The sequence below is a fragment of the Camelus bactrianus genome, chromosome 23 (assembly GCF_048773025.1).
Source record: "Camelus bactrianus isolate YW-2024 breed Bactrian camel chromosome 23, ASM4877302v1, whole genome shotgun sequence".
In the NCBI taxonomy this organism is placed as follows: domain Eukaryota; kingdom Metazoa; phylum Chordata; class Mammalia; order Artiodactyla; family Camelidae; genus Camelus; species Camelus bactrianus.
Window position 1 is genome coordinate 1,692,346 of NC_133561.1, and position 15,844 is coordinate 1,708,189.

At 46.3% G+C, this 15,844-nt stretch overlaps 1 protein-coding gene and 1 long non-coding RNA gene across 7 annotated transcripts in view; one reads left to right on the top strand and one right to left on the bottom strand.

Annotated features, from left to right (window-relative positions):
- The window catches only part of LOC123617216 (uncharacterized), a 39,072-nt gene extending 29,515 nt beyond the window's left edge, over nucleotides 1–9,557 (bottom strand). For 3 of the 5 annotated variants that reach the window (XR_012501755.1, XR_012501759.1, XR_012501758.1), the window contains exons 1-3: nucleotides 9,332–9,549; nucleotides 5,890–6,032; nucleotides 3,901–4,016 (exon numbers count right to left, since the gene is read on the bottom strand). This is a non-coding gene — a long non-coding RNA (uncharacterized LOC123617216). Of the gene's footprint in view, nucleotides 1–634; nucleotides 3,241–3,900; nucleotides 4,017–5,889; nucleotides 6,033–9,331 lie in introns of those variants that run through there. The other 2 variants (XR_012501756.1, XR_012501757.1) reach the window with 2 other exon arrangements.
- Nucleotides 9,558–9,689: 132 nt separating this feature from the next.
- ZNF281 (zinc finger protein 281) lies at nucleotides 9,690–14,662 on the top strand. Of its 2 annotated transcripts, none has more exons than XM_074351564.1 (2): nucleotides 9,690–9,820; nucleotides 9,935–14,662. In XM_074351564.1, exon 2 carries the CDS (start codon nucleotides 9,953–9,955, stop codon nucleotides 12,581–12,583), a length of 2,631 nt encoding a protein of 876 aa, XP_074207665.1. In that variant the 5' UTR covers nucleotides 9,690–9,820; nucleotides 9,935–9,952; the 3' UTR covers nucleotides 12,584–14,662. The 2 variants fall into 2 exon arrangements, with proteins under 2 accessions (XP_074207665.1, XP_074207666.1); XM_074351565.1 differs by having other exon boundaries at nucleotides 9,713–9,820; nucleotides 9,939–14,662.
- The last annotated feature ends 1,182 nt before the right edge of the window (nucleotides 14,663–15,844 follow it).

A 15,844-nucleotide genomic window follows, 5' to 3' on the forward strand; every position in this document is an offset into this window, starting at 1 on the left:
GAGGCAGGCAGACAGAATTCTTCGCATTCCTGAAATTTAAATATTCAACTATCTACTCAATTCTGATAGCTGCCCCAGCATCCTTTCAATAAACCTCCTCGCCTTTTATGTGTTTCATGTGGCTTGAGTTGGGTTTCTGTTATTTGCGACCAAGAGGGTCCTGACTTACATAGTATTTAAACAAAATTTTGAAGACCCTGTAGCACAGATCTGTAAAATGGTAACCTGCACATATGGTATATTTTCTACCATATCTGGCCAGTCCTCTCAACTTCAAAAAAGCTTTAGAAGAAAATTTTTGTTGCCAAAATTCTTTAAATTCTGCCCTGAAATTCTTCCTAATTTGCTTACTCCCTACAGCCTTCTGGTTGTAACATCTGAAAATCATCACAAGATAGAATTCATTTGGTCTTCAAACAAGGCAGACTCCATCCTCCCTAAAGTTAAACAGACTCTCATATTTGCTAATTATCCCTTAAAGCACCACCTACTATGTACAAAGTAAATAACCTGCAAGGATATTTGTCCAAGGAATACAGCCAATAGGTTATAACTACCAATGGAGTATAATCTATAAACATTTTGAATCACAATGTTGTACGCCTGAAACGAATACAATATTGTAAATCAGCTATGCCTTAAAAAAAGTGATTTATTTTACGTAACAAGTATGTACAGAATGCTTATTTTGAGCTAGACGTGAGCTAAACATTTAGCTCATTTGATTCCCTTAACAAACCTCCAGGGTAGGTACATTGTTATCGCCACTTACAATGAAGTAATTGAAGCACAGAGAGAAGGAGTCATTCACCCTAAGTCACAGACGTAGTGCACTGTGGAGCTGGAATGAATTCTTAAAGTTTATTGTGCATCAGAACGACTGAGGTGTGTGCTAACAGTGCAGATTCCTGGGACCTACTTACTAATTCAGAACCAGACCAAGAAAAGGTCAGACAGCTCTTCAGATTTTTTTACATTTACCAAAACATTCTGATCTCTCCTCGGCAACCTTTAGTGATCTCAAATTCGGTTGAGAATACATTTCATCTTCTTTGAATTTTGTAGTAAATTGCGATTCTGTCACATGTGGATCTGATATTTAAATCACTGGGGTAGGGCGTATAGCTCAGTGCTAGAGTGCATGCTTAGCATGCACAAGGTCCTGAGTTCAAGCCCTAGTACCTCCTCTAACAGAAAAGAAAAAATAAAGTGTATTGACCTTGCTTCAATAAACAGCACCAAACATACATCCTTCAAGCGTTCACTAGACACCTTGGTCTTGAACTGCCATTCAGCTCATTGCAAAGGAACAGGTATCTGAGGCAGACCTGACCAGAGATCACTCTTACTAGCCCATCCTTTGGTGTTTATTCTCACTCTGCCATACAGATAAAACAAATCCACATGCCTGGACCTTGTTACTTTGCTTCTCTGTGGAAATGCTTTCAATCTTTCTCGATTAACAAGCGCTCCATTCAGTGCTCATCTTGCCGCGGTCTGGATAAGGTCCACCCCCTGCCCCCGCTCCCCGCCCCGTTGCTTCCACAGCCACTATGTCTGAGGTCGCCCACAGCCACCTGGAGAAAGCACGAGGCACAGGTGCAGGAGGCGTTCCCCAGAGCCAGGCCAGCTCAGTGCACAGCCTGCCTCTGCCACCTCCCGGCCCCGGAAGCTGTGCCCAGCCCCCTGTGCTACTCATTGTTCCCATCTGCAAAATGGGTGTAACTGTGCACCTGCATCCTAGGGTGACTGTGAGGAACGAGTGGGGTAATGCTTGTCAGGTGACGAGAACGGCACACACACTCCGCATTCAACACATGCTATTTGGAGGCACTTCAGTTCCACTGAGGGCAAATTCGTTCATGACTCTGTCCTCCTTGCCTGACATACAGAAGGGACTCAGATACTAATGGGATGACAAATCACTCCCGAATCCAAAGGCGTTTCAGGTCATCTTACTTGATCTTCCCATGACAACGGGTCAAACACTCACCAGCAATCACCTCTCCCATGTGCCAGGATCTGTGCTAAGCACTCTTAGCTCATTTCATCCCCACAACAGTCCTGTGAGGCAGCTGCGACGCTGTGCGCCTTTCACACATGGTGAAAGTGAGGAACAGAGACGTGGAGCACCCTGCCCACCCTCACACAGCTTGTCAGCGGCGGACGAGGACTGGAGCCCTTTAACCCGTGTTTGCCGCTAGTCATTTCTTCCTCCTTGGAACTCTCTCTCCTTGGCTTCCATGAAAACACCCTCTTTGAACCTCTCTGACTCCTCCTTCATGGGTTCTTTCCTTTTGGCTCCTCTCTGAGCAGAGATGGTCCGTCCCAGGAAGCGCCCAAAGCCGCTGCCGCTGCTGACGTGCCGGCACGTTCAGCCAGTGGACGGTCTGCTTCTGCCTGTGCTCCGATGACTCCCAAGTCAGCCTCTGTCCCAGACATCCTTCCTGAGGCTCGCACTTCTGTGTCCAGTCGCTCCAGACCACAATCACATTCAACACATACAGAATAATAAATTCATTATTTCCCCCAACAAACGTACATTTTTTTCCATTTAACTCTCTAGCTTAGGAAATGGTACCATCCGCTCCCCCATGACTGAAGCCAGAAATCTGAGCATCACCTGTAACTCAGCTCTCCCCTGCTCCCCCACGCCCAGTCAGCGTCACGTGCGTTTGACGGTACCTCCCAAGCACCTCGGAGTCCTCACCACCACTTCCTTGGTCCTGGCTCTCTCAGTCCTAACTGGTTGCCCTGCCTCTAATCTGTGTCAGCCCTTCTCCCTGACTGCTACTAGAGTTCATCAGAAACAAAACAATGAAACAAAAAACTCATGACATCACTTTACTGATTAGAACTCTTTAAGGAGCCCCCTTTCCCTGGAGATTAGCTGAACTCCTCGACGCGATGTGCATGGCCGTTGCCGATCGGGTCCTGTCCCTCCCTGGTCTCACCAGCTTCCCCTCCCTCCCCTGGAGACCACCTGCTCCAGCCACTCGGAGCTCCGGGCAGGTCCCTGGACACCTCTGCACTCTCACCCCACCAAGCTTTTCAGTCTCTCCCAGCTGCCTCCCTGATCACCCTTCCTGGCCCTTCAAGAATCAGATCTTCAGAAAAGTATCAAACCAAATGCATAACACAAAAGAGGCCGTCCTTACTAGACACTGGCTCCCCTTCCATGGTCCACCCTCCTCCTGGCAAAAGCAGTTATTTGTTCTGTCGTATAAACTGATGTTTCTCCTAGTCCACAAATCACAATGAATATACATTTATTTTAAAAATATAAACTCACTCATTTAAAATAACCCCATTAACATCTTTTTTGGTTCATATTTGTTTTCATCTTTATGTTAAAGTAATAGGAATAAGCAAATATTAACTACTATGTACAAAAACGGACAAAAATTTTCTCCTGTCCGGCACAGGGAACTATATTCAGTATCTTGTAATAACCTTTAATGAAAAAGAATATGAAAATGAATATCTGTCTGTATTTGCATGACTGGGACATGATGCTGTGCACCAGAGACTGACACAACATTGTAAACTGACTAGACTTCAATTAGAAAAAAATAGGAAGAAAAAGCCGTCACAATCTTATCCTCAAATCAAATCAATGTTTCATTTGTCGAGCTTAGGCTTAGATCCTTATCGATGTGCAGATATTGCTATATTTCTAATAATATGCTCCACAGAATTTGTTGATAAGATCATGCCTGTTTTTGTGGGTTTTTATTTTTTTGGAGGGGGGAAGTAATTAGGTTTATTTATTTATTTTCTAATGGAGGGACTGGGGATTGAACCCAGGGCCTCGTGCCTGCTAAGGGCACACTCTAACACTGAGCTATGCCCCGCCCTCCCCGTGCCTGTTAGCCTCTGTCCCACCTGTCTCTGACTTACCTCCTCTCCCTCCCATCCTTCGCAGTGATGACAGTTTGGTGTGAATCTTTCCACCTTTTCTCTTGTTTAATCGGTTCTGCTGCAGGAGGAGGAAGGGAAGGTTTTTGTCGCCCGTTCTGCAAAAATGAGAATACATAACCCACGTCTTTTTTTCTTGCTTTTCCCATTGAACCACACATGGACGTCTCTCCAGGCTGATAAACACAGCTCTAACCCATTCCTTCAGCTGCCTGATATCCTGGGGGTGAGGGTACCACAGTGCGTTCAGCCGTCCCTGGGCCGGAGGGCATGCGGGCTGTGTCCAGGTCCCTGCCGGCTCCCGCAGGCAGTGCTGACACGAGCAACCTGGACCCTACATGCCACCCTGATGCTTCCTTTCTATGGGATTTCGTCCCCCAAACGGGAAGTGTTTCTAGAAGGTAGGTTGGAGCATGATTTATAAATAAATAGAAGCACACAGTGTAGCGTCATATACCCCAAGTTCAGCAGATACTGATAATGATAAGGCTATTCGACTAGGTGGTTACCTAGCAGCCTTCTGATGGGAAAAGACACGTTTCCCAGCAACGAGCAAGCCTACATCACTGAGTGAGAATTTGCTAGGAAGTACAGAGCTGGAGCATGGCGCACAGCAGCTGAGAAGCACGGCTGCGAGGCTGGCTGCCCGGCTTCCTTGCTAGGCCGGCTCAGGCCGGCAGAGGGGCATCACAGGATACTGAGTCCCTAACCTTGAGCTAATCGCACCGCAACGTGCTTTCAACCAGCCTCAGTTCTGCACGATCTGACCAATTGCATTCTGTTGAAGCCAGTGACTTAAGAGCTGTGAAGGGGTCTATTTACGGCAACGTATGTGAAAAGGCCTGACGTGAGGGGTCAGAACACGGGTCCTGGGCTCTGCCAACTTGTCAGCCCTGTGGCACTTGGGAGCAAGCCTCAAAATCCCCATCTATAAAATAAAGCTAGTAATAGTCACGCCGCCCACCGCAGGACTGCAGGGGAACAAATGGAACTATGTAAACGAAAGTGCTCCGAGCCAGCTAGACATCCATTAGCATTGTTAATCTTATTCAGACTCCTGAGGAGGCAATATACCGTGTCTGGTGGCACCTTTCCTGTTCTTTGTGTCACCAGGAAAGAACATTTTAGCACTTAAAAGAAGATTATTTTGTAGCAGTTGAGAAGTGCACTCTGAAAGTACAGATCAATATAAAAATTAAGGACTAGACGTCAGCCCCCGAGTCTATCAGCAGGTACGGCTCGGCGGACTTCTGTTAACAGTGACAATATTTACGGAGCTGCCTCAGTTTTTAATGTTTCATAGATAAATGAGAATGAAGTAACAGAGTGAGATTCCCGCCCTCTTCCCTTAAGTTTCCATTTCTAACTCCCTGTACAGTATCAGATGTCACCTCCCAGTGTTCCTTCCCGCCTCAAGGCTCCTGCCTGTACAACGCGCACGTGCGACAGGAATCCAGCTGCTACACACGGGGTGCTTCCCACTGTGACTAAAATACTGAGAAACTGGTGCCTTGATAGGTACTCCAAATACATGACGGAGGGGTCTGTCTGTGGATGCAACGGCAGAAACTTCCTAACCGACGTGAGGGGGCATTCACTTCAGAGACACGGCAGACTTCCAGCTCGTGCCCTGGCAGGACGGAACGCTGGTGCGGGGAGTCCAGAGAGCTCAGTGCCAGTTGGAGTTTGGCAGTTGGTTTCCTTCCAGCTGTCCTTAAAGGTGTTCTCTGCAGGGGTTTAAAAGTGGCGCATACTTATGACTTAAGATTTTTATGTTCAGCTGTTTCTGACTTCATTCTTCTCATTGGAAAACAGAGAAAATGGGGTGTTTATCCAGCAGGGGAGGGTTTATGAAGTTCTGCAGTTAGAGCTAAACTATCATGACGTTCACCAGCTGGTGAAATCAGTGGGGAAAGAGGTCATGTGTGAAGCATACAATTCAATTAATTAATTATCTTGCCGAAGGTGTACCTGTCAGCGGGCTGTGGCGGCATCAGGGAGGCAGCCCGAGAGAGAGAAAGGCAGGGTGCCTTGGAGCGTGTGGAGTTTCAGACTTTTCTGGGTGTGGGAAGCCTTCATTCTGGGGCTTCCTCATCACACTCTTAAGAGTGCTTCTGTTGAAGAAAAAGAAGAGAAAAAACTTTTGAGATTCCAGCTGCCTTTATTTAAAAATCCCTTTTCAGTCTAAATCCTTTTTTCAAAAGGGAGATTTTTGTTGGCAATCACTTTACATTAATTAAAGGGTTAACTATATTCAAATTTAACTGTATAACAAGTAACACAGATGTGCAATAAATACAAACATCGGGTTGTATTCCACAGTCTCCTCACTTTACCAAGACATGGGGACCTTTTTGACTTATTTTTTTGTACTGTTTTAGACAAAATCGAATTTACAAAATAGATAAATTAAAGGAGTAATTACACACATTATAGAAGGTCTATTTGATGTTCAAACCATCATATGGGTTTCATGCAAACAGCTGAATTTCTTAATATATAGAAACCAAAGTGCATGTTGCTTAATGTACAGGAAATTGTACCAAGTTAAGAGCCCAACTATAACCATAAACAGTATTGAATTTAGGGAAAGTACACTGATTTCTGCAACTTGCTTTGAAATGCATCAAAAAGGAAGATGGGCTGATGGGTAACAGAGGGACGGGCAAATTGACAGAAAGGCAAGTAAGCAAACATTATAAAATATTAGCAATAAATTCTTAAAAAAAGAAAGAACTCATCCATTGCACAAAGCAAAATATTCCTCTCACAGAATTCAAGTTCGAATGACCTACTCTTAACTTTACAACTATACAGCACAACATGAAACAAAGAATTGACAGTTACCAAGGGAAGAAGGGTTGTTAATTAGCTTATAGTTTTTCATAAATCAGAGAAAGAAGTATTTTTTTCCTGAATGATCTAGAATGCAGGAAAATAGCCTACCAAATGAGTGTGATCTAAGCAGCCTGAACCACTCTGCACTCGTGAAGAAGGCTGCTTGAGAGATGGAGTTGAGTGTTGATACTTAGCTTTGGAAAAACACACACACACAGAGAAAAAACTCCATCATTGAATTTTTAAAAGTTTATGGCCCAAATGGAAATTTTTCATTGTTCAAAATTCTTTCTTAATCTTTCTTATTAGTACAAATATATGTACTACAAAGTTTTAGTTTCTGAAATTACATAGATCATAGTAGTGAAAACTAGTAAGACTGATTGTAAAAAACACCATACCAATGAAAAATGTTGATACTAGAGGAAACTCGGTGCAGATATATGCAAACTCTCGGTACCATCTTCTCAATTTTTCTGCAAACCTAAAAGTGTTCTTTAAAAATAGAGTCTATTAAAAAAAAAGAAATTAACAAGAGCAAAACTCATTTCTGTTTTATTTGGTCTCTTTGTTCTAAGATCGTTTCTATAATCTGTAAGATGTAAGTTTTCAGAGGTAAAATATTTAAATTTTCCTGTAGTATTTTCCCTTTGACAAGGCCACATTACTTAATTATGTGAATCCTTTCAGATTTTGGTCCATTCCTCTATTTCATATTTGGTTTATTAGTACCTAACAGTATATTTATTTCCTCTGTAAGGCAAAAACACACGAGAAATTTCTTGCTCCCTATTCTCTCTAAGAAGTTCAAACTATGTCAGTTTTATTTACTTAAAAAACTTAAGATTTTAGATTTAAGAGAGATTTGATTTATATTTTACAATTACGTATTCTCTAACGCTAAGAACTAACAAGTAGCAGGTCTTTGGAACTTTTACATAAGATACAATAAAAATGTGTGCAATTTCACAACAGCTGATAACATGAAATTTTATCTTAACTTGAAGCAGCATTTTAAATACTGTTTAAAAACTATTCATAGTTTATCCTTTTGGCTCCTGTATATTTTTATATTAAAAATTTTTTCCTACCCCACTGAAGACTGTTAACAAATACATTCTGGTTGCTGTGGTCTAAAACATCGCTGAGAAATACTGATGCTTAGTGCTGTTTCTGTGGTTCCTTTGATGACAGCTCTCTGAGTTCAGTGTTTTCACGACCCAGGCATCTTTCAGAGACAGGCATAGTGATTTTCCTAATTAATATTTTATGTACCCGGGGTGGTATTTTTAGTTTTTATTTCTAAAGAATGCAATAACACAACCACTTATATGTAATGTGCTGGTATGTTATCTTATAAATGCTCAAGGTGCAGCTTCTAATGCTGAAAAATAGAAAAATAAATTGACCTTGATGAAGTGTGTCTTCTTTTGTCTGTTCCCAGGAAAGTTTATTTCAGGTGTTTCTACTGCTGAAATGATTAGCGTTAACAGCTTTTCCCCTCCACTTTATTCTACAGGGCCTCTCCATCTTCCTGATGTATGGGGTGCACAACACACAGGTAAGTCTGCTTGGAGTACCTCAAGGCTGACAGAGTGAATGAGAGAAGTGACAGGTTTCTTATCTTGATAACTGAGGAACAAAGTTGGCTTTTCATATGAGTGTCCTGCTGCCCTTCACGCTTGGAGTAGCTTATATGCATCCCAGCTCACCATTAAACACTGACATCTGAGTAAAGGGACAGCCTCATTTCTCATAGGCATTGACTAATATTTTACTAGTGCCTTAAGTTTTTGGATGTTCAGTGTTTTAACACCTAACTATACTTGACGGTATTAAAGTTTCACCACTTAAGAGGCAGAGTGCTTCTAATGTCATTGCATGGAGTTAGAAAAACACGAAAAAATGCTCATTAAATTCTGTCTTTTAAATTTTTGAGCAGGCTCAGAAAGGTCCATCAGGGTTAGTCATCTTTATGGCTCCATTGCAAAATTTCTCAGAGAAGCCATTTCTCATTTAATTATGAGACCTTATTTAGGTAGAAACATTGTGAGACAATTGACTTGTAATTTCATTATGAAAATGTACCATGAACATAAATTAGGGTCATACTTCTCGTTCTTTTATGAAGGAAAATTCCAATTTACATATACTTTTGGTTAGGAAAGTCGCTGGTTTAGATGTTTGCATGCTTAACATGGAAGTGAGCGCCCAGTGTGTACATTAGGCACTGAACACTGGTTGGATATTTGTTGATCCAAACTTGATTTCAAGATTTTACTCTGTAATTCTCCCTGCAGAGTAGAGCTAGTCATTTTGCCTGCGTTTCCCGGTATTCTGCAGCAGGGAAGGGCGGGGTGGGCCCGGCAGCCGCCTTCTCCCCGTGAAGCGGGGCCGGGCGGCGGTACCCGGGCCCAGGCACGCGGGCATCCAAACCCTCTGAGGATGCCGGAGCGCGCGTGTGGGCGTGCTTCCCAGCGCGGCCGCACCTGGATCCCACGCGTCTCCCTCTTCCAGTAGCCTTCAGGTAGTTTGGCAGGAAGACAACTTTTTTTTTTTTTTTTTGCAACGGTACCTCTGCTGCGGTTTCAAAGCGGCTCATTCCTCGAGTGTGGAGGAGGCGCGGCCCTGCGCATCCCTGGCGCCCGCGGCCCCGGAGGGATGCGGGCAGCACCCGCCGAGCCCGGGCCCCCGAGTGGGCCTGCGCGGCGCCCCCTCCCCAGCCTTCCGCAGGCGCGTCGCCGCCGCCGTCCGCCGCGCGTCCCGCCCCCGACGCCCGAGCGGCGCGCCCGCCAATCGCGCCCGCCGCCCGGCCGCCCCGCCGGGGGGTCCCTCCGCCCAACCGCCCGCGTGATTGACGGCCGGCCGGGCGGAAGCCGCGGCGCAGGCGCGCTGGCGGGCGCCGGGCCCTCGGGCCGGGTCGCCGAGCTCCCGGCAGACCCCGCGCCGCGGCTGCGCAGTGCCGGGCAGGCTTTTAATTCCATTGTGGAGAGGACGGCGTTATTTTTATTAACCGGAGGCGGCGGCGGCGGCGGCGGCGGCGGCGGCGGCGGCGGCGGGACCCGTAAGCGGGGGCGCGGGGGCACGGGCGCGCGGGGCGCGGGGCCGGGCGCGGGGCGGGGCGCGGCGGCGGGGTCGGCGGCCCGGCGGCCGGCCCACTCCTCTCTCCTCTCCGCAGCCAGGCCTGCTCCGGGGCATGAAAGTCGGCAGCGCGTTCCTGAGCGGCGGCGGCGGCGGCGCGGGCAGCGGCGGGCGGGCGGAGATGGAGCCCAGCTTCCCGCCGGGCATGCTCATGTTCAACCACCGGCTGCCCCCGGTCGCCAGCTTCGCCCGGCCGGCGGGCGCGGCCGCCCCTCCCCCGCAGTGCGTGCTGGCCGCCGCCCCGGCCGCGGCCCCGGCCGCCGAGCCCCCCCCGGCGCCCGCCCCGGACGTGACTTTCAAGAAGGAGCCGGCGGCGCCCGGCGCGGCCTTCCCGGCGCAGAGGACCTCCTGGGGCTTCCTGCAGTCGCTGGTCAGCATCAAGCAGGAGAAACCGGCCGAGCCCGAGGAGCCGCCGGGCGCCCCCCCGCACCACGCCTTCGGGGGGCTGTTCGCCGGGGCGGACGAGCGGGCGCCGGCGCTGGGCGGCGGGGACGGGGGCGGCCACGGCGTCATCCAGGACCTGAGCGTCCTGCACCCGCCGCCGCCGCCGCCGCCGGCCCCGCACCCCCGCGACGTGCTGCTGGGCGGCGGCGGCCGGACGACCGAGGACCCCCGCGGCCCCCAGGAGCCAAAGCCGGACGCCAGCGTCAAGAAGGCGAAGAGGCCAAAGCCAGAATCTCAGGGAATCAAAGCCAAGAGGAAGCCCAGCGCATCTTCCAAACCGCCGCTGGTGGGAGACGGGGAAGGCGCCCTGCTCTCCCCCAGCCAGAAACCTCACATCTGCGATCACTGTAGCGCCGCTTTCCGGAGCTCCTACCACCTGCGGAGGCACGTCCTCATCCACACCGGGGAGCGGCCCTTCCAGTGCAGCCAGTGCAGCATGGGCTTCATCCAGAAGTACCTGCTGCAGAGACACGAGAAGATCCACAGTCGAGAGAAGCCGTTCGGGTGCGACCAGTGCAGCATGAAGTTCATCCAGAAGTACCATATGGAGAGACACAAGAGGACGCACAGTGGAGAAAAGCCATACAAGTGTGACACTTGCCAGCAGTATTTCTCAAGGACAGATCGCCTCTTGAAGCACAGGCGCACCTGTGGCGAAGCCATAGCGAAAGGGGCCCCCGGCGCAGAACCCGGGGCGTCCGGCCACAACAGCGTGGGGAATCTGGCTGTGTTGTCTCAGGGAAACACCAGCTCTTCGAGGAGAAAGGCGAAGTCAAAGAGCATCGCAGTTGAAAACAAGGAACACAAGGCTGGTAAAGCGAGCGACTCGCAGGTTCCGAGCAGTATGACCCTGCAGAGTTACTCGGTAGAGATGCCCACCGCGTCTTCCAGTGGAGGCATGATCGGCACTGGTATCGACGAACTACAGAAAAGGGTGCCAAAACTGATCTTTAAGAAAGGAAGCAGAAAGAGTACGGAGAAGAACTACCTGAACTTCGTGTCACCGTTACCAGACATGGTGGGACAGAAGTCCTTGTCTGGGAAACCAGGTGGCTCGCTTGGCCTCGCGTCAAACAGCGGCGTGGAGACCATTAGTCTCCTCCAGAGCGCAAGTGGCAAACAAGGTCAAATGAGCAGTACTTACGACGATGCCATGCAGTTCTCGAAGAAAAGAAGATACTTACCGACTGCCAGCAGCAACAGTGCCTTTTCCGTGAGCGTGGGACACATGGCCTCCCAGCAGTCTGTCATCCAGTCTGCGGGCGTCGGAGTTTTGGACAGTGAGGCCCCCTTGTCCCTTATTGACTCCTCGGCCCTGAATGCGGAAATTAAGTCTTGTCACGACAAGTCTGGAATTCCTGATGAGGTTTTGCAGAGTATTTTGGATCAGTACTCCAGCAAGTCCGAGAGCCAGAAGGAGGATCCCTTCAGCATAACGGAGCCACGAGTGGATTTGCACACCTCAGGAGAACACTCAGAGCTGGTGCAAGAAGAGAGCTTGAGCCCAGGTGCCCAGACGCCCTCCAGCGATAAGGCCAGCATGCTGCAAGAATACTCCAAATACCTCCAGCAGGCTTTTGAAAAGTCCACGAACGCAGGGTTCGCTCTCGGCCACGGGTTCCAGTTTGTCAGCCTGTCGTCACCTCTCCACAACCACACTTTATTTCCAGAAAAACAGATATACACTACATCTCCTCTGGAGTGTGGTTTTGGCCAGTCTGTTACCTCAGTGTTGCCATCTTCGTTGCCAAAGCCTCCTTTTGGGATGTTGTTTGGATCGCAGCCAGGTCTTTATTTATCTGCTTTGGATGCCACACATCAGCAGTTGACCCCTTCCCAGGAGCTGGATGATCTGATAGATTCTCAGAAGAATTTAGAGACTTCTTCGGCCTTCCAGTCCTCATCTCAGAAACTGACTAGCCAGAAGGAACAGCAGAAAAACTTAGAGTCCTCAACAAGCTTTCAGATCCCATCTCAGGAGTTAGCCAGCCAGATAGATCCTCAGAAAGACGTAGAGCCTAGAACAACGTACCAGATTGAGAACTTCGCACAGGCGTTTGGTTCTCAGTTCAAGTCGGGCAGCAGGGTGCCAATGACCTTTATCACTAACTCCAATGGAGAAGTGGACCACAGAGCAAGGACTTCGGTGTCAGATTTCTCAGGGTATACAAATATGATGTCCGATGTTAGTGAAGCATGTAGTCCGAGGGTAAAGACGCCCACCAGCCAGAGCTACAGGTAAGGCCCAGGAGTGACCAGGCTGGGGGTCTTCTAATGTGATTTCGTTTTATTTCGAGAACACTGCCATTGGAATGTTTCTACGCGATCCTATTAAGAATAATGTAATGCCCTTTCAATGCAACTTTTCATATTTAGTTTATTTTGTTAGCGTGATTTTAGCTCTGTTTGTATTATGATTTTTAATCAAAATCAATAGATTAAAATAGTTTGACATTCGAAGTGACAATGTTTAGCAATCAAATTTACATGTATAGATTGTCAGGGAATAGCCCAAAAGTTTTAAATGCAAAAAAAAAAAAAGTATAAAAAAAAACAAAAAAAAAAACCACATAAAAAAAAACTTTGTTGTTAGGATTAAGGTTATTCTAATTGCTTTACTCTCAGGAAAGTGTAATAACGCATGGGAATTCTGTACGTTATCACTGTAATGGAATATCCAATTTACAGGTAGTATATGCATTTCATCATTTAGGTAAGGGATCGAAAACATTTCAAGTTGCTCTATCTGGGCTGATGTGATACACGTTTTATCACTGCAGTAAGGGATCGAAAACATTTCAGATTGCTGTCTCCATCTGGGCTGATCCAAAATTCTGAATTGTTGGCCACCTGTACTTTGTTGCAGCTTTTAAATGTACTCTGAACTTCCAAACCACGTTCATTCCAGCCTGGAAGAACAAATATTCTTGGATCTTTGATCAAAGCCTGGAATGATAGCTTTAATAAAAGAAGGAGGAAAAAAAAAAGCACCCTTTCCTTACCCCTGCTGTGACAAGGCCTGTCAGGGGTGGGTGGGCACAGAGTTGACGCCCAGGTGGCTGGTTGGTTCCAGTATTAGAACCCAAGCTGGAATTACATCATTCTTTGAAAATCTGGGTATGTGCCGTTTGTCATACATGGCCTAAAACTCTGTTCCCTGTCTTACTACATGTCACGCACACTTACGGGTTTTTTCTTTTATTGTTGTCTTCGTTCTTAACACGTCCTCTCGCGCAGAGTTCTGGGCCTGCTTGTTCTTTCTGCTCCCTGTCTTGACAGTTCGACTTTAGAACGAGTCACATTCCAACAGGTAATTGGCTGCATTTCATATGCCTTCTGGCATCCAAATACTAAACAGTAGGGTTAGCATCCCCCCGCCCCCTTTTGAAGAACAGAGCCCTTACAGGTGTCCATGTAGCATAAAGCCCCCATGCTCAGAGCTATAGACAGCCAGTAAGAAGGTTGTAATTCCAGCTGGTGACAGAGCCAACGGGAGGGGTGAGAGCGTCTCACTTGGTGGTAACATCGGAACCTCTCTGAGAAGTTGCAGCCTGTTTAACGTACGTTTTGAAAGGGTGCGTCAGTCAGTATTGTACGGGGTCGTGTAAAGTCATCAAACCTTGCTATGAACGCTAATTGCCATTTGAAGCTACTGGTGGACAGTGGCTCTGCTCTAAACCACTTTTTAGCAATTGTATTTTTTTTTCTGATTATATTTTTTAATGTACTTTGATGTTTATGCTGATGAGTTTTTTTGTGTACTTTTGGTGATGTTTCAGTCTTAGGTACTCTTCTGACGTCAGAAAAGTGCCACTGGTTGTTTGCAGTCTTACTGTGTCATCAGCCTCCCGCAGGCTTCCATGTATAATAAAGTAATTAATACTGTGCACGTGTGAAACACTTCTGTTACGAAGGCAGTGTTTGGAAAATGAGAAATTATTAAAAATGGTTACAAAATACTAGTTAATTTCCTTTCCCTGCTTTCCTCCCTTAAGTCTGCTTTACCAGCTAAAGGTCACTTATTTGTCATTGCAAGATCCTTAGAAAATGTGTTTAATCTTCTTAAATACACGCAGTACTAAAACGTCTGTATTTTGGTCAGCGCGGTGAGTTCTGTTGGGGACAGAGCACAAGCTGTAATCAGAGGACAGAGAGGCCCTTTACCGCTGTGTCTCTGAGCTGTGTGGTCTCCCTCCGGCGTTTTGTTTTATACAGATTTTGAATTCCTTTAACTTTTATTGTGTGTACTGAATACTGCATATGTACTATTCTGATTGTTTGCGCTAGTTTACTACCAATAAAAGACCTGTTAATCACAAAATTGAAGAAAGGAGAGATCACTTAATATCCAGTCACGTTTTTCAGATTTTTCTATTAACGACATTTCATGAAAATACTCACGTCGGTGTGTCCTGCAGTTCGGGGACTGAGGTTTTTGTGTGTGTGTTTTAAACTTGTGCTCCATGTTTCTGGGTTTGTTTTATTTGAAAATTGGTTGGATGTTTTCTTCAATTTGAGGCATACTATATGGAAGAACAGACATTTAATATTATGTAAATTAGAATGTGTTTTATTGAAATTTGGGTTAGCCGTCCTAAATATTACGCTGGAGAGATTATTTATTGAGGTTTCACTTTAAGTCAGAGTCCAGTATCTTTTGGTTCTAGGTGAATTTTTTTTTTTTTTTTTTTGCCTCCAAAAGGTTGTAATAAAATAACAGTATGACACAAATAAAAGTGGTCCTGAGCATTTTTAGTAGGGAAAAAAAAGGGATTGTTAAATCGTAGTTTAACTGTTTCAAAAGGGTCCGAGTATAGATATTAGGAGGAGAGAGCCAAGACATGTAAGTGTTGCGGCTGCAGGGAATGCGTTTGAAAATCAGTGAATATGTTAACTTTTAACGATAAAGAAGAAAAAATTGTAGGTCTGTGTAAAGTCTATGAGAGAATTATGCTCTGAAATCTAGTGACTACAAACATTGAAGAATTACAGTAAAAGTATTAAAGGGGAGAACAGGTTTCTGAGGCTTTGCCTTTTTTGTATATGATACTGTGTAGATAAATGATGAGTTATTTGTATTAAGCATAAACATGGACTTCTCCGTAGAGAGGTACCTACTTTTGGGCCCATGTGATTAGGAAAAATCACTTTGTTTTCTCTTTGCCAACATCCTTCCCTAGATGATGCCGTTTTCTTGAACAAGAGTGCCAAGCGGAATCTCTTGATTCTGCATTGAAACCCAACCCTTGATTTCTCTGCAAAGATGACTCATTTCTCTGCTCTGGATTAACTCTTAACATTCATCTTTTTATCCACTGACACCCCCCCCCTTTTTTTTCCCTAGGGTGGAATGTCTATATCTGAATCTGATTTTTAAATTTAAGGTTTTTTACTTGTAAGGTATTAGGGTATGAAATAGGAAACTGCTTTGGAGTTCTCATTTGCTGCTGTAAGTGCAGGGTAAGGACCACCGAAATTCAGCAGTCGCTGGCTGGTAGCTTGT